We start from the raw sequence: 24,568 nt of genomic DNA, 5'->3' as shown, positions 1-24,568 counted from the left end.
ATCCTGTGATTATGGCTCCCATAATTTTGTTAGCCTGCATATTGAGTTTTTATTCTTATGCATTTCCTTAGCTCTCCATTTCCTCCCCAGCCTCTTAACTGGTAATTTTGTTTGCTCATGGACTGCTGTATGACAGAGTATCTCATCATGAAATGGTGATTCTCCTCACCTCCCCACCTTCCACATATGTGCAGATGTTCTAGCACAAGGAAATGCAGCCAGCAATACCAGCCTTTAGAGACAAAGAACACCTAGACCGGAAGGATTGGGGACAATTATCTGCCGTTCTTATCACCAGCTAGTTCAATGTTAAATTACTTGCCAAGTAGGAGAAGGGAGAAGATCTGGCATGTGTGAAGGGGACCAAATCCAGACAGACGGAAGGTCCCTAACCCTGGAACTACCTCAAACCAGGGCCATCAGGACGAGTGCTTCTCTGACATTGCTTTCACAATGAGAAATAATTCCCTGGGGTTACAGCAAGAGTTGTGTGAGCCTGCCTGCAAATCCAGATTTCTTTCTATGTAGTACAGCTGACTGGTCACTCAGAAGGCAAGCCACGGAGATGTGGTTGATGGTCATTCACAACTTGGGTGGATGCAGTTGTGTGACTGGACTCTGTAAAGTCTTTAATCCTTCCAGATATAAATCTTTTTTTATTTCTTCTGAGTGACAACCACCCAAATCTTTTCTGAGTTCTATAAGATTGTAGACCGGAGGCCAAGGTGAAATGACCCAACTCTGACTGAATGTGTAAGGAGAGCCTGTGATGGCCTGAAAAACTAGGTGTGGAATGTCAATGACCTTTAGCCTAATATCGGGTGGTTCATGGTTCATCGGGTCAGCATGACGGCCGCTCCGACCTTACACCATGTCCAGAGACTTCCTCATACACAGACGCTTCCGTAGAAAGACAAGAGAGTGCAGCGTGGTCATGTTTTCTCTTGTCTCAAGGTAATTCAAGGCTAGACCTTCTCTAAGGTGAGACGTATTTCAGGATATACTGAGCCTGAATCCCATTTAAAAGATGTCTGTGGCGGCTTCCCTGGTGGCGCAGTGGTTGAGAATCTGCCTGCCAATGCAGGGGACACGGGTTCGAGCCCTGGTCTGGGAAGATCCCACATGTTGCGGAGCAACTAGGCCCGTGAGCCACAACTACTGAGCCTGTGCTCTGTAACAAGAGAGGCCGCGACAGTGAGAGGCCCGCGCACCGCGATGAAGAGTGGCCCCCGCTTGCCGCAACTAGAGAAAGCCCTCGCACAGAAATGAAGACCCAACACAGCCAGCCATCCATCCATCCATCCATCCATACATACATAACATTAAAAAAAAAAAAAAAAGTCTGTGCTTTTTCCAGTGGAATTTTTTTTTTTCCAGAAAATTATGAGACACATTACAAAAACCCAAATTGTTTAGTTCTACAGAGCTGTTTTTCTTTTGTTGTGGGTTTGGGTTTTTGGTGATGGTGAAGGTGGGAAGGACAGGTTAAAACATTTTGTTTTGTTTTGTTTTTATGACCATCATTTTTAAGACAAATGCTTTCTCAGTCTTTATGGAGAAACACAAGTTTACTTGGGTACCACTAGAATGACCCGAGCTTTAAAAAAAGGTCTGGGCAGCTGTTCCTTATACCATCCTCATAAGTTTTTCCCTCCGTGAGGTACAGATAGCTGCGCTCACAGAACATGGGTGATAAAATGGTGGGAACATTTGTAAAATATGGTGAAACAGGGAAGTTGGCCTAGGGTTGCTCAATTAAGTTTTTTTTTCTTAAATCACCAGGAATCAGGATATGTACAGGAAAATGTCTTGGGAAAATTTACAGGTCATAAATTTATTATTTAAATTTAACCTACCAGTATCCCCTTCTTATTACATCTACGCAGAAAAATAAGAGAGCGACTTCCCAGGGAGGGTCCTTTGAAGGTGGAGAATAGTGTTTTCCTGAATTACTGCCAGAGCATAGCTCATATTTGCTTTATAACACACACCATATTTAGGCTGCTGTTAGCGATGTTGGTTTTTAACATCTCAATGGCTCCCAAGATGATGTATGTATAAGCAAGTGAGGATTTAGATCAAGGGGGCAGCAGCTCATTATTAATGCATGTGCTGAAAAATCTCTAGCTTGCTCTTGCTAAAGACAAGAGTGTTGGGGAGAATGAGAGCTCATTTTGGAGGCTAATATTAGAAACGGTTAGTATTAAAAATGGTACCACTACAGACAAAGGGTTTACTCTGTGTGAGTTCTGTCTTTTGAGACTTATTCAATTACAGAGTTGAATTGCCTTTTAAAAGTATGGATAGAAGGGCATAAAAAGTTGAAGTACTCTGTCTTATTTTGAAACTTGATGTTAAATGATCCATAATTGATGTATTTCTAGTTGAAGAAAAGATGCCCATTCAAAGGATATCACTTAGAGCATCCCTTTGCCCTCATCACCTACTCTGGAACATTCTGCTTTGGGAGGCCTAGGGAAATTTTGAAACTTTTTTTTTTTTTTTGATTCTGGTAAAAATAACTGTTCAGACCAAATAACCCATTAAAAAATAAGCAAAAAAAAAAGACATGAAAAGGATGAGAGTCAAGAGCATGATTGTGTAGTACAGTGAGGATGGTCAGGAGTCCTTCTGTTATAGCAAAAGCTATATAGTGAAATGATGTTGAATCATACGTTTTATTAAATATATTATGAAAGATTTCAAACGTCTTAGGGCTGAAATAATATAAAGAGAGGAGAAGGCTGGTGGTGAATTCTTGTTGTTTTATTGTAAGTGTTAAGAGCGTAGATTTACATTGGTTCACTTACCTTCAGTACTCAAGTCTACCTTCAAGAGAGATGTGAGGCCAGCTGTTCTGGGACTGTTCCCACTGGAAGCTGACAGAGGGCTCAGTCCCTGGTTGCTTCGGATCAATGTGTAAATTACAGACCAGCGGGGTTTGTTTGTTGTTGTTTAGTTCTGGGGCTTTTTTGTGATTACAGTGTGCAGGATTATAATGTCAGTAATTATAATGTCAATTTTATGTGTCCCCATGGGTTTTATTTCCTCATCTGTGCCCCCACTGTGCACAGTGTGGATTTTATTGTTGGTACCAATGGTACACAACAAAGGAAGACTCTTAAGTGCCCCCCTTTCTCACCACTCCTGATGGTACCTGTATAGAGAGGATGGAAGATTCTTGGCGTATTGGGGGTAGAACTGAGGCAGGGATTCCTCCGTGGCTGAGAGCCTCTCTCTGCCCCTCATGCCTTTGCAAGGGAGGACAGTCCAGGACTCTGACTCCTTAGAGGCCACGTGAATCATCAGATCCCCCAAGCAGTTGCTCTGGCCAGATTCATGGTCATACTGAGAAATATGTTTGATGACGTGCTTGCTGAGGACAAAACCCACGCCAGCATCAAAATCTGAGACTATATTTAATTGACATGTGTACTTAAATGCCTTTGTGTGTGTGTGTGTGTGTGGCTGTTTCCTAGGCTGGCTGGCTGGCTGGCTGGCTGGGTTACGCACAAAGACCTGTGGCAGCACACTTGGAGATGGGAATAGTTTGCGGTTTTAATCAGATGAGAAAGTTGAACATGGCATGTGGCTAATGCCTATTGCATTTGTGCTTTCAGGGGTCTGTAAAAATAAAGGTTTTGATCTTTCAGTATTATTTTGCAGTTATTTTTTTCTAGGGTCAGCAGGACTGGCAATTAATATACTTAGATATGACCCAGCAATCCCACTACTGGGCATATACCCAGAAAAAACCATAATTCAAAAAGACACATGCACCCCAATGTTCACTGCAGCACGGTTTACAATAGCCAGGTCATGGAAGCAACCTAAATGCCCATTGACAGACGAATGGATAAAGAAGACGTGGTACAAATATACAATGGAATATTACTCAGCCATAAAAAGGAACGAAATTGGGTCATTTGTAGAGATGTGGATGGACCTAGAGACTGTCATACAGAGTGAAATAAGTCAGAAAGAGAAAAACAAATATCGTATATTAACGCACATACGTGGAATCTAGAAAAATGGTACAGATGAACCGGTTTGCAGGGCAGAAATAGATACACAGATGTAGAGAACAAACGTATGGACACCAAGGGGGAAAAGCGGGGGGTGGGGATGATGGTGTGATGAACTGGGTGATTGGGATCGACATGTATACACTGATGTGTATAAAATGGAGGACTAATAAGAACCTGCTGTATAAAAATAAATAAAATTGAACAAAATATATATTAGAAATGTGAGGGAGGAGTCTAATAGTAAGTTTTCTTAGCAGTGATTACACTGTTATCTGAAGCAAGCCTTATTTGTTTTTGCATGAAAAACTCAAATGGCACGCAAGGCACCCACCCCAGCCCTCAGTTCTAACCCACAGTGGATCCAGTATCCACAGTTCCTCATGTAACCTACATGCATTTACTTATAAATAGATTTTTAAAATTACAAATGGGATCAAAATATACTCTTGCTGCCTCTTGCTTTTTTCATTTAACAGTATATCTCACAATGTTTTATTAACAGTTGCATAATTTAACTGGTGTCCTGTCATGAGCATTTAGAGTTGTTTCCAGGTTTTTGTGGTTGGTTAGCTGTCCGAAGGAAGGTGGGCTTATGCATGATTTTAACTTTTGTATGCTCTACATTTCCTAAGACTGAAGACACCAATTCCCTCAATGGGCATCATTTTGGATGTGACATCTATCCAGTGGTGAGTAAAGGACACTGGTCCCAGGCTTCTGCTGAACTGTTACTGGTGGGATGGTGTGGATAAGAATTTGGCAGTTGTCTCATCAGATGCGACATCTTAATCTCTTAGCCCCAAGGGCAGCCAGGTGGCCTCTAGTGAGTGTTACATGGATATAATGGGTTAGGATCACAGAATTTGGGTTCTTTAAAAATAGGTATCTGGTCTCAGTAATAATTGTCATGCCAGGTTGGGGGAGGGGAGGGCGTGGTGAAAAGACCATAGGATTTGGCATCAGCGAAATTCAAGCCCAGCTTCTCTACATGCATTGTATTTTCTTTAGGAGGACGTTCACCTTCTTTAAGCCTCAATTTCCTCATCTGTAAAACAGGAATGATATGAATATTAAAATAATGTCTATGAAAATACACTTAAAAAGTCACTGCACAGATATTAGTTATTATTTAACCCAAGTCCTCCTTAATAACGAAAAGAAACTTCAGCTGTTTTAAAGTAACTTTCCTAAAGCTATACATGCATACATCTATGACTTAATTACTAATCTTTGTACCTTTAGTGTTTCTCTTCAAAAATTTCAGACGCAGATCTGAGCTTGAAAAAATGGAGCATTAGAAAGAACAGGAAAATGTTGTCACTTAATCATTTTATTTTCCTCACCTGCCATTTGTGCTCTCGTTATTGTATCTCCATTTTTACAGAACCTGGAATATGTCAAGACCAGTTTGCTGAGAGTGTTCTGTGATTTACGGTGTTTGCTCTGCAATTTCTTTGTTTTGGTGTTTCAGGCATGGAATGAAATTTTATTAGTTTGAAATTACACCTGCTTGTCCCAGTGACTCACCATCACGCCACCCTCCACAAACACACACAAACCCACATGACATACACTGTAGAAGGGCTGTGAATTTTAAAAAGTAAATAAAAATAATGCCACAAGCAGGAGAGGACATTCACCAATTGAAAACAACTTTTTACACTGGATGGTAAGCAGTAGTCTCTAGAATGTTCCCAAATAACCATAACAAAGACCTGCTTTTAATTCACTCCCTGAAGCCAAATAGGAGACCACAGAGCAGTGTGTATTCTAGGGAGGAAAAGAAATGACTGAACACTGAATAAACAAAAACACACACAGGCTAGTGCAGTCAGTCTTTTTTTGTAAAACTGTTGATCTGAAAAGCCTCCAGAGCTTAAAATTGCTCTTAAAATGAATCCCATACTCATGGGTTTGAGTAGGTAGATTTTCAGCAGCTTTCTCTGTGTCATGTGTGGTCGCCACCTCAGTGCCCTGTAGAACTGGGGTTTGGAGCAGAGTTGGGCAGGACTTTTGAAGAAAATATTAATAGAAGCCATAGCTGCTTCTATTGAATCAATATTTGAAGGCATTGTTAATAACATTTTGGAGCAAAAGACTTCAAGGACACATAGAAGAGGTATTTCAGAACCCATCTTTACGTCTAGTTTCTCTTTTTTTCAGTGGGCTACAATTAATATTAACCTTTTTAAAAAATATAATTCAGTGGTTTTAGTATATTCACAAAGTTGTGCAACCATCACCTGTGTCTACCTCTGGAACCTTTTCATCTCCCTAAGAAGAAACCCCATATTTACTAACACTCACTCCCCATCCGCCACCCCCTCATCCCGCCCTAGACAACCACTAATCTGCTTTCCATCTCTGTGGATTTGCCCGTTCCGAACACTTCATATAAATGGAATCATACAATATTTGTCCTTTTTATGTTTGGCTTCTTTCACTTAGCACACTATTGTCAAAGTTCATCCTTGTAGCATGTATCAGTGCTTTGTTGTTTTTTAAGGTCAAATAATATTTCTTTGTAAGGATATACCCCATTTTGTTTATCCATTCATCAGTTGATGAACATTTGGGTTGTTTAAACTTTGGGGCTATTGTGAAGGAGAATGCCAAGAATATTATATTCATGTACAAGTTTCTGTGAGGACATATATTTTCAGTGTTCTTGAGTATGTACCTAGGAGTGAGACGGTTTGGTGTCTGGCCTTTCTTTATCCAAATTATCATGTTAGTAACCTGAGAAGAAGGGGAATGAGCTTAATTTGGACAGATTAAGAAACGGGATGGGTAGAGAAGCTGTGGTCTTTGGGTTACATCTCATTGTTCTCTAGAATGATGAAACTAATTCCTGACTTCTTAAAAACAAATCCATGGATAGACTGTCAATCCCAGGGATTCACAGTGTTTCTGTCCCATGAGACCTGAGGGATACCTTACATCCCTGTTAGTAAATCGCTTGCACTGTGATTTCCCCATGGTGACGTGGGCTGAGGGTGTAGCCAGAGGGAAGAAAGACGTTAGAGTTTATCATAATGTGTGTGTGTTTGGGGGGAGGGCGGGTGTAGTTTGAAAAGAGCCTCTCGATGCTCCCTCCGTTTTGCAGAGGATTCAGCTTTTATTATAATAACAGTGGAGCCTTCACACTTTGCTTTGGGAGGAGGACAGAGGTGGGAGTGGGGGCAGGCAGCAGTCTCAGAGCGTAAACAATAAATGTATGGCTGTTCTCTAAGATCCTGTGGCTGCTTTACTAGTAATGTTATTTCAAGGATCTTCTGTTTCCTAAACTATCTGGGTTTTATTTATCCGGGCGTGAAGACTAAATTCTGTTCATCAGAGCTGTGTTAGACATAGAAAAATTGTCATTTTGGACTGTAATAACTAGGAAGGCCCACCACATTAAGAGAGAAAAAGCACCGTTTTCTCTGCTGACCCCAAAGAGCCCAACCATCAAGGACAGATCCCAGATTGGAAATTCTTCTAACTTGTGAAGACACATTTCATTTTGACAGAATTGGTTCTCTAGAAAAGCCTTTTGTCTGCTTGGGGTCAACAGTAGACAATCCAGAGAACTGGATTTTCTTTCCACCTATACATTAATTAGGGAAGAAGTAAGCAAGTAGGCTAATTCCTCATCATGAAACGCTACGGGGCCCCAGCGCCATCAGCACCATGCAGGGGACCCAGCTAGGTTGCTGAGGCGTTAATGAGCTATAATTGCTTCCGGTCCTGCCTCCCCGTGGATTTTCGCTTTTACACATAGGCCTTGGGGGCCTCAGCCCAAAGGAGCATGATGGATGATGGAACTTAATTTGGTCCCTTTAGGTAGAAGGGCCTTTCAACAATACAGAGCAAAGTCCTCCGTTGAGGGCAAGCCATACTGAGTTAATCATTATACTCTTTTACTGTGAACTAAATGGAGAAATAGTTCTCTTCTACCATAGTACTCTCTTTAATAGACTTTACTTTTAGAGTAGTTTTAGGTTCACAGCAAAAATTGAGCAGGAAGTATAGAGAGTTCCTGTATACCCCCTGCAACCACACATGCATACCGTCCACCAGAGTGGGACATTTTGCTACAACTGAGGATCCTACACTGGCACCCAAAGTCCTTAGTTTACATTAGAGTTCACTCTTGGTGTTGTACATTTCATAGGTTTGGACAAATGTATAAAGATGTGTATTCACCATTAGAGTATCATACAGAATAGTGTCAATGCCCTAAAAATTCTCTGTGCACCACTTACCCATGTCCCCAGCCCCCGGCAATCACTGATCTTTTTACCATCTCCATAGTTTGCTTTTATCAAAATGTCATATAGATGAATTCATACAGTATGTAGCCTTTTCACATTGGTTTCTTTCACTTGGTAATATGCGTTTAAGATTCTTCCATGTCTTTTCATGGCTTGAAAGCTCATTTCTTTGAGTGCTATGAAGGTGACTGTCTGTGATCCAGGAAACAGGCGCTCGCCAGATACTGAATCTGCCAGTGCCTTGATCTTGCACTTCATCCTCCGGAACTGAGAGAAATAAATTCCTGTTTATAAGCCACTCAGTCTGTGGTTGGTTGTTATAGCAGCCCAAGCTGGCTAAGACAACAACATTTTAAGATGTGACTGACAGGCAATAAACTGTACGTACTTAGTTTTATTGAGGTATAATTCACATACTATTCAATTCATTCTGTTAAAACGTATGATTCAGTAATTTTTAGTGTATTCACAAAGTTTACACATATTTAAAATGTACAACTTGGTACATTTTGATATATGTACATACCCCTAAAATTATCACCATAATTAAGACAGACATAATTAAAACATAGTTAAGACATAATTAAAACTTCATTACCCAGAAGTTTCCTCATGCCCATTTGTAATTTCTTTACCTCCTTTCTTTTTCTTTTTTGTTTTTTAACATCTTTATTGCAGTATAGTTGCTTTACAATGGTGTGTTAGTTTCTGCTTTATTACAAAGTGAATCAGTTATACATATACATATGTTCCCATATCTCTTCCCTCTTGCATCTCCCTCCCTCCTACCCTTCTTTCCCTCCTTTCTGGCCACCACTGATCGGCTTTCTATACTATAGAGTCATTTCTATTTCCAAGAATTTTATATAAACAAAATCATAGAGTATATACTTTTGTTTGTTTTTGGCCTGGCTTCTTCATTCAGCATAATTATTTTAAGATTCATCCATGCTGTAGCATGATATCTATAGTTTATTTTTTTGTTTTTGCTGCGAAGTATTCAATTGTATGATTATACCACAATTTGTTTATCTATTCACCTGTTGATGGAAATTGGGTTGTTGCCGGTTTGGGGCCGTTACAAAGAAGCTGCCATCAACGGTCATATACAAATCTTTGCGTGACTTATGCTTTCACTCTTTGAGGGTAAACACCTAAGGTTGGCATGACTGGGTCATATGGAAATCATATGTTTTAACTTTTTAAGAAACTGCCAAACTGCTTTTCCAAAGTGGTTGTATCGTTTTGCACCTGCCGCAGTGCTGTATGAGGGTTCCAGGTACTCCCCATCCTCCCAACACCTGGTGTGGTCAGTTCCTTTCATCTCAGCCATTCTAACTGATGTGTAATGGTGTGCCCCACAATTTAAACTCCGCTGGTCCTAACTGCCTCGGAGGTCCCTCTACGTACCACCCAACATCACTTCTCTAAGTCTTTGCTCATGCTATTCTTGCAAAGTGGATGCTTCTCTATCCACCCCTCATCTTAAACAATCTTCCTTGTAACATTCCACCTCAGTGCTCCTGGTGTCTCGGGTTGAACCAAAGTCTGTCTCTACATATATACATACCCATAGAATTCTGTGGATAATTTTTTTCCAAAGCATATTTGCATTATGATGAGATCCTCTGTGTGACCGTTTTCCCCACTCAAGATTGGAGACCTAATACAGGGCTGGGCACGTCGTAGGTTTGCTGTAATGAATGCAAACTGACAGAGGCAGGACTCGTCACCCTGTGAGTGGTACTCTTTCCCTACAACCTGAAAAACATAGCTCCACTTTCTCTGGTTTGAAGAGCTCTGTCATTACAGTAATTGTTATTTGAAACTTATTGATCAGAAACAGTGTGTTGCTATGGGAACACTTTTAAATAAAATGAACAATTGTCCTCATTCTTAAAAACATCCTTCAGACATAGAAGGCAAAAGATAAATGAAGCCGAAGAAACTCATGGACTTCAAGGAAATTAAATTTTGTCTGAATGAGGGTCACACAGTCTGTCTTCACTCTATGATTTTAACGTTTCCTGTCTGAAGATTCTGTGTATTTTTGAGTGAACTAGAGTTAGTCATAATGCCTGTAATATTCTTTTTGATGTTGATGAGTGGGGAAGGGGCAGGGTTGAGAAACATTTATATCCTAGCATCTTCTGAGAAATTCTTAGTAGTCAACAACATCTGCAAGTTTTCCAACTCCCCAGAAAACAGTCGGTCTGATGTGGTTTTTATAGGTTCACAGGAGGGAGAGGCAGAAACATAAAAGAGTAAGCTGGTTTCCAAAACAGTAGTTTCTGGTAATAAGGGGATGGTAAAGAGGTTAAGTTTCAAAGTCTGATTAGAAATCGCAGCTATGGAATTTGGAGTGATTGTCACTGAGGCTTTAAAGCCTGTGGATTTGGCCTGCTGTGCACGGACAGTGGTTCTTGATTTTTAACCCAGAGCAAAGTGGCAGCAGAGCACAAAAACATATGCAGCGTCTTCTGGGGGATACTGAGTGTGCTGGGATAATGTTCAGAATTCACCGGCAACTAGATGAGTTAAAAGAAAGCACCACAATGTGGGAAGCTCTAAAGCAATCTGGCTGACTAATCAAAATTATTTTGAAATAGTCCTTCATAGCGGGTTTTGTTCCAAAGCTAAGTGACTCCATCCATCACAAGCTAAATAAAGCCCTAGTAAGATCAATGCGATCATGGTAAGATGAGGAGGTTTATCATTAAAGCCCATGACAAAGTGACCTGTGCAAGAATACAGTGTAAAGCCGGCCGTGCTTCCCAAATTCTCATGTGCACACGAACCACCCGGGAGTCTTGTGAAAATGAGGGTTCCAATTCCGTAGGTACAGGCTGGGGCCTGAGATTCTGCATCTTAAAACAGCACTCATGGGCTTTCCTGGCGGTGCAGTGGTTAAGAATCTGCCTGCCAGTGCAGGGGATATGGGTTCGATCCCTGGCCCAGGAAGATCCCACATGCCGCGGAGCAGCTAAGCCCGTGAGCCACAACTACTGAGCCTGCGCGCCACAACTACTGAAGCCCACGCGCCTAGAGCCCGTGCTCGGCAACACGAGAAGCCAACGCAATGAGAAGCCCGCTTGCCACAACTAGAGAAAGCCCGCACACAGCAACGAAGACCCAAAGCAGCCAAAAATGAATAAATAAATACATTAAAAAAACAAAACAAAACAGCACTCATGTGGTGTGGATGCTGTCTGTCCTCAGACCACACTTTGGGTTGCAAATGCAGAGACTTAAGTGAGTGGGTTGCTTCTCCCTCTTTTATAACAGGTCACGGAAATGTCCTGTGAAGCTCTCTGACAAAGTAAATAAGTCTATTGTTAAACAGTCCTATTCATCTCAGGAGGGTATGGAAATCAATTCTGATATCTATGTTGTACTTTAAGGGAAAAAGAGAAAGGGATTTTTTCATTAATGGCATCATGGAAAAAAAAATCAATTGAAAAACTTCCAGACTGAGTTGTGTTTATTTTAGGGTTGAAAATAGTCATGCCATTTATTGTATGATGCTCTCGATTACTGACAAAAGTTAAACTATATCCAGTATGTTGACTACATACATCAGGAGTAACAGTGGCATTCAAAATATTTTAAGCCAGAAGTTCCAGAAGTCACTTTTTTGGTTGAAACTTGAAGGGCTGTCTGATTTGAGTATTAGATTATCTTAGTCCAGGACCATCCCAAAGGTATTACCGTGGTAGTTTAAGGCACATATTTTTTGAAGCCAAACTCTCTGGATTTGAATCCGATAAGTCTTGCCACTTACTATGTACAACGGTTTACCCCTCTGTAAAATGGGTCTGCATTCTACAGGTATTATTGGATTAAGTGAGTTAATATTTGTAAAGTTCTTAGACCAGTGCTTGGCACACATACCAGCTGTACAAATGTTAAATATATGACCAAATAAGTAAGACATGTGTTAGTGTCATATCTTAGTTGCCCAGTGACCCCCTGGAATCCAGAAGGGCTGTTTCTCTTTTTTCTTTTATTTTTAGAAATTTATTTATGTATTTATTTATTTATTTGCTCTGTTGGGTCTTTCTTGCTGTGCCCGGACCTTCCCTGGTTGCAGAGAGCAGGGGCTACCCTTTGTTGCGGTATGCGGGCCTCTCATGGTAGCTTCTCTCGTTGCGGAGCACGGGCTCCAGGCACGCACGCGGGCTTCAGTAGTTGTGGCTCACGGGCTCTAGAGTGCAGGCTCAGTAGTTGTGGCACACAGGCTTAGTTGCTCCGCAGCATGTGGGATCTTCCCAGACCAGGGATCGTACCCGTGTCCCCTGCATTGGCAGGCGGATTCTTAACCACTGCGCCACCAGGGAAGTCCCGGCCTGTTTTTCTTTTTAACAACTAAAATGTCTTCCTACAAGACTTCCCCATAGGCAGCTGGGTCAGAGAGAAAGGTGATTTCAGCCAACCAACAGGAAACCTCAAAATAAATTCATAGAACCTAGGAGTTTATTTATTTTGCTCATTTGGTTAGACTTACCTCCATCCTTTGGTTTGGCAGTTGGTGATGTATATTGGCCAGGTGGCCAAGGATGTCTTGAAGTGGCCCCGCCCCTTTTCCCCGCCTGTTGTGAAACTGGAGAAGAGAGTGATTGCTGAATATGGGATGCCTTCCACCCACGCCATGGCAGCCACCGCCATCTCCTTCACCCTCCTCATCTCTACCATGGACAGGTACCAGGTAAGGCGCCGACACCTCTTCCTCCCCTGTGACACCATCCCTACAACGAGGCAGCAAAGAGTTTCCCTTCAGGATTTTCTTTTTTTGAAGGACTTTGAAGTTTATGAAATAAAGATGGGGAACAAAAATTTATTGAGCAGTCAGTGACAATTTCTTTATAAATGAAGTGACTATATGATTTAGTACCCAAAGCAGGTTGTGCCCGAGGGTGAAAGTGGACACCATTAATAATGACAACAGCACCACAAACATAACAGGGTGTGTGGCATCCCGCTCCCGAAAGCATTTTCACCCTGAGCTGCCCGACCAGATGGCACTTGAATAGGTGCTCTCATCCTCTGTTTGCAAGAGACTCGAGGGGTTTATGATCCTCCAGGGCTGAGATGATTTCACCAATTCTCCAGCTACACGTCCCAGGGCCCAGGGTGAAACAGTCTGTTCCCAAATTAGCCCCCAAAGATGTCTCTGCCTTTTTTGGGGGCTCAACCGTTAGAAATAATCATTCCATATTTTCTAGAAAGCTGTCTAAATGACAGGAGATTAATAAATGTTGAAAATAGAAGAATTTCACTTACTATCTGCTTAAATGCCAATTATAGTAAGACCTTTTAAAAGTTATATTATTACTGCATTGAAGATTTATTTTTCCTTTCTGAGAACTCTTGCTCTAATTTTGTGCTTAATTTCAGAAATTTTACCTTTTACCCGTTGGAAAATTTAGATTTCATTAACTCTCGCAGTCTTGTATGTAAATGACAGTATTGCTTCTCCTGCCCCTCTACACCAGAAACCCAGGGATGTTCCGGGTTCCAGGTTGTACAGAAATGGGGTGTCAGCCTGATGTGGTTGGAAGAGGATAAGATTAGTGCCAGGTCCTGGCTCTACCTGGTCTTCTACCTCATCACCTGGGGTCAGATCTCAGTTTCCTAAATGGGAAAGGGACAAGTATAGTATTACATCCGACTAGGTATAATCTTTTTTTGTAACTTAAATGTCATGCTAGGATCAAACAATGTCTGAGCTCCCCAGTACTATCGGAATTAATTGAATGCAGACTTCTGAGCTATGTCATATCCCATGCCGTCTGCCCCGGAAGGACATAGTGGGCCCAACACTGACTCCCATCGGGCTGCTGTCAGCATCCAGAGAAGCCTGTGAACATGCTTCTCTTAGGAAAAAAGCAACAAGTGGTGCTGGCTGCAGGAAAGCAACAACAATCATTTATATGCTCATTTTAAGGCCACCTGGATCTTCTTAAAAATTTCTTTACAGCTTACGTGATGAAACGGTTTTCTTTTCTTTTTCTTTTTCTTTTTTTGGCCACACCGCTCGGCATGCGGGATCTTAATTCCCCGACCAGGGATCAAACCCGCGCCCCCTGCAGTGGAACTGCGGAGTCTTAATCACTGTACCGCCAGGGAAGTCCCACAATAGTTTTCTTAAGGCCTGAGTTGTTATGCACTTCTTTCCTATTTAATTTTTAATAATAAATATATTCAGCTTTTGGGGTTATTTACTCATGAGTAGCTCTAAAGATGGGTTTATTTATATAAATATGTGTTCAGGCGAATACCAACCTCTAAATTCTGAATGCATTAACTCATTAATTTTCAACACTTTTTCCATTAAAATCAGAGACCCAGTTAATGATAAATCTTAAGAAAAGATGCACAACCCTGTGTTATTATACTCAGATGTTGCATTGAAAAGAACATGCTGGGCTTGTACTCAGGAGATGTGGCTTCTGGTTCAGACTGTGTCACTACTGGCTGTGTGACCTTGGGCAAGTCATTGCACCTCTCTGAGCCCCGGCTCCTGTTGTGAGGGGTGATTGATGGGCAAGCATCTTTGTGCTAAAGTTCAATACTAATGCCACTTATTATCAAGGTTAAGGGCTTCCTCATTTGTGGACTGGGGCTAGTAATAGAAGCTATTTCATAGGGTTGTGTGAAGATGCATGAGATAGTGACCATAACGCACTTCACAGAATATAGACAGTTCTCTATCATCTTTATCCTTGTCACCACAGAAGACCACAGACATTAGTACTTGAAGCAACTGGATTATAGCTCTGTGTCTAGCACATAAGCAGAATATCTGTGTGTTCTTTATATGACTCGTCATTAGCCAGATTCCTCCAGCTGTTTTCATTACTCACGAGCAAATGTCAAGATTCAGTGAAGTCTGGACTCTTGCCTTGACATCTGTACAGAAATATGCCCAGTCTTAACATGGGGCCATTGTTCCCAGGCTCCCTCAAGAAGCTGATTGTTGCCAAGCTTTATCATCACAGCGCATGATGGGAAAGTAGCTAGTTGGACTTCCAAATTATACAGCACTGTCTATCTACCTTGCCTCTTGGAAATACTGTATATTTCATAAGTTTTAATCTAAAAATAGGTAGAAATAAAAAATGATTTACTCCATTAAAACTTGTAGCACAATAGCTAAGGTCAAGTTCTCTACCGTGTCTTATTTGCATGTCAATATGTTGCGAAACTTCCTTCCAGAACTATATTCCTGGGCATCTTCCCCTTCTCTTTCCTTAGTTTTCCCATTTTTCAAGTGATTTTAGATCATCAGACTGCTGGTCTAGGGAGTATGACATTGAGACTAGGAGTTATGGGATCAGAAATCCTATTCCCTTCCACAGCATCAAAGTGTATGTGTCTGAACCTGCCCTAATGTCCTTGTTTTCTCTTCGCCCCCTGCAGTATCCCTTTGTTTTGGGACTGATGATGGCTGTGGTGTTTTCCACGTTGGTGAGTCTCAGCAGACTTTACACGGGGATGCATACAGTCCTGGTAAGCCTTTGTGGGCAGGTCTCGGGGTGATTATCTGCATAGGAGTGTGGCTAGTATGTGTTTATTAAGTGATTTGCATATGTAATTATATTTCCCATCAGGCCAAGGAATTAAGGAATTATTATCTTATGGCACATGTATAATAATAGTAATGAATCATTAAGATGATACGAAGGCAGCTGAACTGGGCTAGACCCTCATGACTTTGAAGATTGGCTAGAATGGTAACAAAGATTCAGGTAATTTGTTTACATGCTGGTTTACTGATGATGCAACAAGAGGTGCAGAAAAACACCCAGGGTCAGGGATGTGAGTGATGGATGAAGTTCTCCACTTGGTCCTCGAAGATGTGGGTGTGAAATTTGGGGGTCTCAGCTGCCCTTGCAGGGTAGGAGTCCCACCGGGTCAAAAGAGCCCAAAATCATGAGCTTGCTTCCTTCCATACTGGGTTTGCATTTAAAGAGCTTTCCACGTTTTTAACCATATTAGGAATTTTTTTCAGGGCTTCCATAGGTAGCACAGTTAAAATTACTCAATTCTATTTCCTAGTGTTCCAGCCAGCTACCTTGGAGTTCCAGAGCGTAAGGCTGGCCATGGTTTACCAAGGGCACTGTTTATCATCATAATTGCTGCAAGAAAGGTTTCTTTAAAAAGAACTAGGCCCTTGCTTATTGTGTTACTCTTCATGTGAAGCTGAAAAATTATGTTAGCAAAAGACCTCAGAGGGAAAGGCCGGCCTTCACTGGCCCTCTTGTTCCTCCTCCTGGTGCCTGATGTGGGTCGTCCTGGGAAAGGTGGCGGGGAGGTGTGCAACGGCAGAAGCCGCAGAGGTGAACAGATTTAGGGAGAGAGTTTGTCAAAATGGGCAGAAGAAGAGGACAGGGAGGAAGTAAACCCGGAGAAAGACGTCTGTGGTTGCGTGAGATTCAGAGAGCAACATCATGCTTTCCTCTTAAGAAAAAAACAAATGACAACTCCAAGGAAAGCGGGGACGTGAGTGGAGTCAGGGCTGGACCCAGGGTGAGGCAAGTCAGGCAGGAAATGGAAGGGGTGCCCAACAACTCTAGTATCAAGAGAAATGATTTTCATGCGATACTTAAAAAATCAAAATCAATGCAGAAACTTTCCGTGATGAACAAAATATCCCGGTCTGAAATAAAGTCCTGCGTTTGTGTGACCGTGCTGGTTTTGCCCTACCCTGATCCTGGAGCGCTGCCCGGTGCCAGGGGGCCCAGATTTTGAAAATACGACGGGAGCAATGAGGGGTCAGTCTTATTACCTACCTACCAAGACACGTCCCTGCTGTTCCCGTCCCATTGCACAGTGTGTCTCATGGCTTCTAAGACTTAAGGGGAGAGGGGAGAAGAGCATTCTCAATTTGCTACACCGCTGCTCCTCATTATAAAGAGGTGCTCTCCAAATACGTCCACAGACTTAAATATGGAATGACGCAGAACCCTCTCGGGTGTTTGAGTATTTCTTTTATCTGGGGCTACTTTTTAATTTCCATTGGTTTTAATAAAAAGCGATCTTAGGAACTCAGGTTAAAATTAAAACCAAAGTAAACATGAGAATGTGGAGCTGCGGGCATGAATAGAGGGGACAGAAAACCCACCTCAATAAAAATCCAGCTACGTGTCTGTCTTTAGTTTTAAAAGTGGGTTGGGGGTAGGGAAGTACAAATTTGTGGGGAAGGTCGTTTAGACCTCTCTTTGAGATGCAAGGAATGGGTCCCACCACTCATTTTGGAGCATCCGTTCCAGAAAAAACTGGAACAAGGGGCAGTAGCAACTCTTCCTCCCACCCCCGTCCTGCTCCACCATTGCCGTGCAGGACTTCCTGACCTGAGACCCTGGACTTCCCTGACGGTCTAGTGGTTAAGACTCCACGCTTCTAAAGCAGGGGTGTGGGTTCGATCCCTGGTCAGGGAACTAAGATCCCACATGCTGCACAGCATGGCCAAAAAATTAAACAAATTTAAAAAAAAAAAAAAAGATCTGAAACCCTGACTCAGGCCCAGGTCTGAGTCAGGCTCCAGAGCCAAAGACATGGCCCAGGGTAGAATGGTACATAATTTCTAGTAGCAAAGGGGAATGGTTAGTTTTAATAGAAAGATGGAGTTGAATTATGGATTGGTTGTCTTTATTTAGCAGCAACTTAATAAGCTTCTGCAGGGTGACAGGCTTGGAGCTAGATCTAGAAGATACTGAGGTAAACAAAACCTACCTCACCCTCCCAGGTGTCCGAATCTATTGATGGAGACAGATGTGTGAGCTACTGAGCTGGCTGTGATGAGTATTATAATTAGCATGGGACAGCTGGATCAGGCCAACTAAGGTGGCGTGCCTCTCCTCTGGACTCCTCACATTCTCTAGGGACTGCCACACACTGGTGGTTCTCAACCTTGGCTGCACATTCAAATCCCATGGAAAACTTTAAAGAAAATATTTGGGGATGTTTGGACATCTACGATCATAGGAGCAGCATTATTCACAGTAGCCAAAATGTAGAAGCAACCCAAGTGCCCATGGATGGATGAATGGATAAATAACATGTGATAGATACATACAATGGAATATTACTCAACCTTGAAAAGGAAGGAAATTCTGACACACACTACAGCATGGAAGAAACTTGAAGACATCATGCTAAGTGAAATAAACCAATCACCAAAGACAAATACTCTATGAGTTTGCTTATATTCATAAAGACAGAAAATAGAAGGTGGTTCCCAGAACCTGAGGGGAGGGGGGATGAGGAGTTATCATTTAATGGGTACAGAGTTTCAGTTTGGGAAGATGAAAAAGTTCTGGAGGTGGATAGTGGTGATGTTGCCCAACAATGTAAATGTACCTAATACCACTGAACTGTACACTTTAAAACAGTTAAGGGGGCTTCCCTGGTGGCGCAGTGGTTGAGAATCTGCCTGCCAATGTAGGGGACACGGGTTCGAGCCCTGGTCTGGGAAGATCCCACATGCCGCGGAGCGACTAGGCCCCTGAGCCACAACTACTGAGCCTGCGCGTCTGGAGCCTGTGCTCCGCAACAAGAGAGGCTGCGATAGTGAGAGGCCCGCACACCGCGATGAAGAGTGGCCCCCGCTTGCTGCAACTAGAGAAAGCCCTCGCACAGAGACGAAGACCCAACACAACCATAAATTAATTAATTAATTAACTAAATTAAAAAAAAAACACACAAAACGGTTAAGATGGTAAATTTTATGCTATGTGGGGTTTTTAACCACAATAAAAGATACAGTCCCAAGCATTGCTGTTTTTTCAAAGTTCCTCAGTTGATTTCAGTGTGCAGCCAGGGTTGAGAGCCACCTATTAGACTGTCCCTTAGAGCTGGGCCAGGGCACAAGCCTGGACAAAAGAAGAGTTGGAAGGTGGAACGCAAGTGGGTACAGGTGCTGTATAGGCACCCACTCTGTCCACAGCGGGAACGGCTCTCATCGCACCCAGCTAGGAGGCTCACGGCACACGAGTCATTCAGGTGGCTGCCAGCTTCATATAAATGGTTCCCCGTGCATAAGAGGAAGAACAGTTCACAGAGAGCAGTCATTTGCTTATCTCGCCTGTTAAGAAATCTCTCTTGTCAAAGGTGAGTGGTTTGCTGTGAGATCAGGCTTCTGGACAGGCTCTGGCTGACTCCTGGGCAGGTCTGAGTGAAGCATGGGGAGACATTGAACCTGCGCGTGGTGTCACCATCCGGCCAAACCACCTCTGGCATTGCTTCCATCTACCAGGACGCCCAAGGAAGAAACTTGGGCACTGTCCTAGCTCCTCTCTTCCCACACCCATCAGTCAGGTAGTCACCAAGTCAAATTAGTTCTGACTCTTAAAGATGTCTTAAAGCTGTTCCTACACCACTGCCAGGATACTATTTCCAAATCTGATGGTGCTCTTCCATGCATGGAAACGTTTCTCCATCTCCTGCTGAATGTGAGGGACAACACAGGTAGCCCCAACTGGGGCCTTTGGGGGAATCGACCTTTGAGAGAAGTCAGCACTGTTTATGGCAAAACATGGAAATAAAACACAGGGGCCCTGATGACATTCTTGTACCATACCTGGGGCCACACTACCTCTAGGCTGGCTGTTCCTTATTGCCCAAGCTGATTTTTATTGAAATTGTACATTTCCCATAGTAAAAAGCATCCTAACCAATGATTTACAGAACTAATTTTTTGGCGTATAATTTCATGTTCCCTTGGTTTGAAAAGTAAACCAATTACAGCCAGCTGAAGGGGCAGGGGAGAGGGTAAAATGTCTTGGAAAGATGGGGTAGCCCGTGGAATCCAACACAGATGGGGCCGAACAACTCAGCCTCATACGTGTGTCTTCCTCTCCCTGCAGAGTGCCACGGTGCACAGAACGCAGCTCCTAACCACTTCTCTCTCAGATCCAGACCCTCATTTCCAGAGATGAAACTTTGATTGGACTGGGCATTACCCTTGGACATGGGAACCTGGCAGGGAGACAGGGTTGCAGAGTAGAAACAGGGCCCCAGAAGCCACCCCTGTGGGCTGCAAAGGCAGTGCCCAAAGAACAGGAACTGGAAAAACAACCCAGTAAGTAAGTTCATCATGATTGAGAATGCCCAAACTCAAGTGGTTACCTTGTGCATGAGTCAGGATGCCTTGAATGCAAATAACAGAAGCCAACGCAAACTTGTTGAAGCTGGAAAGGAAATACACTGGTTTTTATAACCACACTGTAGGAAGGGCAGAGGTGCAGGTGGCCACTAGGAGTGTGGGACTCTGGGTCTAGATCTTTATTGCAAGTCTCCCCCACTCTTTCCCTAGGTTCTTTCTTTTCTTTTCTTTTCTTTCTTTATGGCTGTGTTGGGTCTTCGTTGCTGTGCGCAGGCTTTCTCTAGTTGCGGTGAGCAGGGGCTACTCTTCGTTGCGGTGCGCGGGCTTCTCATTGTCATGGCTTCTCTTGTTGCAGAGCACGGGCTGTAGGCGCGCAGGCTTCAGTAGTTGTGGCACGTGGGCTCAGTAGTTGTGGCTTGCGGGCTCTAGAGCTCAGGCTCAATAGTTGTGGTGCACGGGCTTAGTTGCTCCACGGCATGTGGGATCTTCCCAGGCCAGGGCTCGAACCCGTGTCCCTTGCATTGGCAGGCGGATTCTTAACCACTGTGCCACCAGGGAAACCCCCTAGGTCATTTTTATATCTCTCTACATGGTGGATCCATCCTCTTGGGCTGCCCTCTCTCTGACACTAGTCCCAAGGCTTAAATTCTTTCTGCGTTACTCCTGAAAAGATTCTAGTGGAGACTTTCATTGGCCTAGCCTGGATTATGAGACTCTTGCTGCACCAAACACTGTCCAAGGGGATGCAGGGGATTGTGATTGGACGAGCTGGGCCAGGAGCCAGCCTATGTGAACAGGGGCTGTGATTGGCAGTGATGGTTAGGGTTAGTACTGGCGTGTGAGAGGGCCCCTTCTCCAAAATAAAATGCATCTGTTGCCAGAAGATGGCAGGCAAAGCACCAGTGATATACTTTGTACATTGACATCATTGCATTTTCCTACCGTTTGAAAGACTCAAAAACTGGACGTTATGTTTGTGGGGAGAGGAGGACTAGAGAAAATCAAGAAGGCTGATCATACTATGTTTGTGAAACCTAAAATTAATCAACTTATACAGAATTGATTTTAAGTCTTTTAACTGATAAAGCAATCATCCCTAATATATTAACAGTAAAATTAGCCAGAATTGTTGTTGTTGTTGTTAGGTTAGTGAATAGTTGTTCCATTATTTTAAACTTCAGTTAGCGGAAATGCTGTTCTATTTTATTGTCCCTAAATTGCTTGATCTGTGAATAATTATATAGATATTAGGTTTTATTTGCTTACTCATTTTTTTTTCCCCTAAATATTGCTTTAGTTTTGGTTGGAGTTGGAGAATGTTGAAAAGGTTTCTCAAATATTAAATTATCTGCAGACCATACAAAACTATGTTCTGGCTTTGGACTAGAGCATTTTGGGTGTGTTTTTTCAAGTTTTTTGAAACTACTTTTTTTTTTTTTTTTTTTTTAAAAGCTTACTTCAAACTGCCTTACTTAACATAGAAAGTGAATTGTAATATAAATTACACCCTACAAAGCTCTACTTTGTTATACCCTGTTGGGTGAGTTAGTTACTGAGATAAAAAGGGAATTTGGTTGTGTTTCTATGCATCAGTCACCACAATATTATGCACAGTCTTTTCTCTTTACCTTCGAGAGAAATATTTTTGCCCTTTCATTAAAATAGAGGATTATTTCTGGTTTCAAAAGTAATAAGTACTCTTGGTAAAACACTCATCCCCTCTTGTTTTTAAAGTTGTTGTTGTGTGTGTGTGTGTGTGTGTGTTTTTAAGACAAAATAAATTGCCGTTAGTCAAACCACCACACAAGGAGTTCAGACAGCCATTTGTTAGGACGATACAAAGGGAAACTGAAGGCACTTTATGCTTCTATATTAATTGAACCAAAATTAGGACTTTGCACAATTTCCAGCAAGAGCTGCTCATGGTTTGTATTCCTAAGAACAAACATAGGCAAATTAATTTTTTATCTCCTTTCTCAGTGCCGTCTAAAAAGCCACAGTTGGGGTAACTTTTTCCACCTGTTCTGTAAGTGTGAGGTGCATAGACTACTGGAAATGCCCTAAATCTAGGAGGGGGAGCTGGACTGAGCCTTGAGTGCAGCCCACAGAAGATACACAAAGACAGAAGTTGGTCAAACCACCAGAATCACGCAGAGTTCAGAGGTCCCTAGGGGCAGTGGGCCAAGCCCTGAAGGGCTGAAGCAGGCACAGTCTGGTCCTGGGCCAGTTTGCCTCAGACCAGAAGCTACTTATATCCTTCCTCCTGCAATTGTTGGCCTCTAACATTCTCTGGCCTGGAGCCTCAGAAGCTGCTGCAGTAGGATGTGTTGTCAGACCTGCCAGAGTGTGACAACCAACAGTTAGTCTGATGGGGGAGGGCTGGGCAGCCAAGCCAAATGGACTAGCCCTGCAGCTACAGAGATGGTCCCTTGAGGCTGAGTTGGGCAGGGGAGGTGGCGATGGGGAAGCAGGTAGTTTACCTCAGTGAGAATGACACCAAAGTACCTGTATAGCCCAGATTGCTGAAGAGGGAGCTCAGGTAAATGCTTAAGGTCTAGATTGTATTGAGAATGCATTCACTTTTCCCAACTACTCATGAAAAACAAGCACATTCAGATACAGAGTACAGATTTGAGACGCAGCACTACCGCGGGTTGTATTTGTGGTCTACATGAGTCCCATTTACTAATAAAATAAGAGTAAGGGATCGGATTAAACCTTCTGTAGAAGCCAGTCTCCGTTTTTCTTTCTTTTCTTAGTTTATTGCTTTTTGGATCATATAGTGTGTTACAGTCTCATTGAAGGGTGAAGTTTTTCTGTAAGCTTATAATTGTGTGCCTCTTTTTTTTTTTTTTTTTTCTAAAGAAAATTAAATTCATTTCTCACACCAGAAACCAGAGTGGTCCAGACTGGTGGGTCACTTGGGGATCTGGCTTCTTCCCATCTTGTAATTGTATGCCTCTCTTAATGGAAAAAGCACTGTCTTCAAAATTTGTTTGTGAAATCAACTTTTGTAAAATGAATCATACCTTCCCATTTATTTACATGATTTTTTTAAAAAAGATTCTTTGGCCCCTTGGGGAAATATATACACAAATTTCTGCCATAAATGCTCACTGTTGCTGTGATGTTCCTGAAAATATTGGCATGCACTGGCACTTCATTTTCATTGCAGCTGTTTAAGTTATTACTAGTTTGTCCTACTAGTGGAACAAAGAGAAAGGGATATGAAATGCTTTGCCATGATTCAACTAACCACTGAAACCAGAGAATAAAACTTTATTTCTGAACCAAATCCAATCATAGGAAAAAAACTCAATCTAGTTTCATAAACTATTCACCTTCTTCAGAAGAAAGATGAACCCCTTAAAAAAGAAGAATCCTACATATTTAATATCAGTAGTTCAAAGCCATGAAGGCAGAAGCAAACCCAACGTGCTAGGGGTGAAGTGACTTTTTGTATGCCTCAGCCAGGAAGCCTCCTATATTCTTCATGCTGTTTTTCCAAACAAACATTTGGAAAAATTAGACAGAAAATATAAGTGAAAATTTATGTAAACATAAAATAAAGACCTTTCTAGGCATGATATTAAATGTGATAATTCACAAAAGAAAAGATTAGAAGAGCTGATTACATCCATTTTTTAAAAGCTTCTGTATATAAAAAAAATATATTAAGTGACAGGCAAAGGATTAATATAATAAAGCAAAAGCCCAGCATACAAACAGACAGGAACAGGCAGTTCCCATAAGAAAAAATAAAAATGTCCAATAAATATAAGGAGACAATTCCACCTGTATTTACAGGGATATAAAAAAAAGTCATAAAACAAGTACAAATAAAAATGAGATGTCATTTTAAAATTTTTGCCTGTGAGATTGGTAAAAGATTAAAAGACGGCAATCGATATTGATAAGGGATTGAGTAATGGGATATTCTCATAAGGGACTTTTTCATGTAATATGTATCAAAAGCAGTAAAATGTATGACACCTACCGTTTGACCTAGGAATTCTTTGAGAATTTCTCCTAAAGAACAGTTGAACAAATACATACATTTGAATAAAGTTAGAGTGTTATTTAAAACAGTAAAACATGGAAAACAATTCAATGTGCAACAATAAGGAACTGCCAGATTAAATTAATTGTATATCAGGATATGGAACAATATTCAGCTA

The 24,568-nt window shown here is 42.0% G+C and overlaps 1 protein-coding gene across 1 annotated transcript in view; it reads left to right on the top strand.

The window, feature by feature from the left end:
- SGPP2 (sphingosine-1-phosphate phosphatase 2) overlaps window positions 1-24,568 on the top strand; it is a 141,421-nt gene that overhangs the window by 79,764 nt on the left and 37,089 nt on the right. Inside the window, exons 3-4 of the mRNA XM_068544352.1 lie at window positions 12,810-12,989; window positions 15,704-15,793. Of these exons, the coding sequence (XP_068400453.1) occupies window positions 12,810-12,989; window positions 15,704-15,793 (270 nt within the window). The remainder of the gene's footprint in view (window positions 1-12,809; window positions 12,990-15,703; window positions 15,794-24,568) is intronic.

The sequence above is a fragment of the Eschrichtius robustus genome, chromosome 5 (assembly GCF_028021215.1).
Source record: "Eschrichtius robustus isolate mEscRob2 chromosome 5, mEscRob2.pri, whole genome shotgun sequence".
Taxonomy (NCBI): domain Eukaryota; kingdom Metazoa; phylum Chordata; class Mammalia; order Artiodactyla; family Eschrichtiidae; genus Eschrichtius; species Eschrichtius robustus.
The sequence above is the reverse complement of the archived record's forward strand: the minus strand, read 5'-3'. Positions and strand labels throughout refer to the sequence as shown.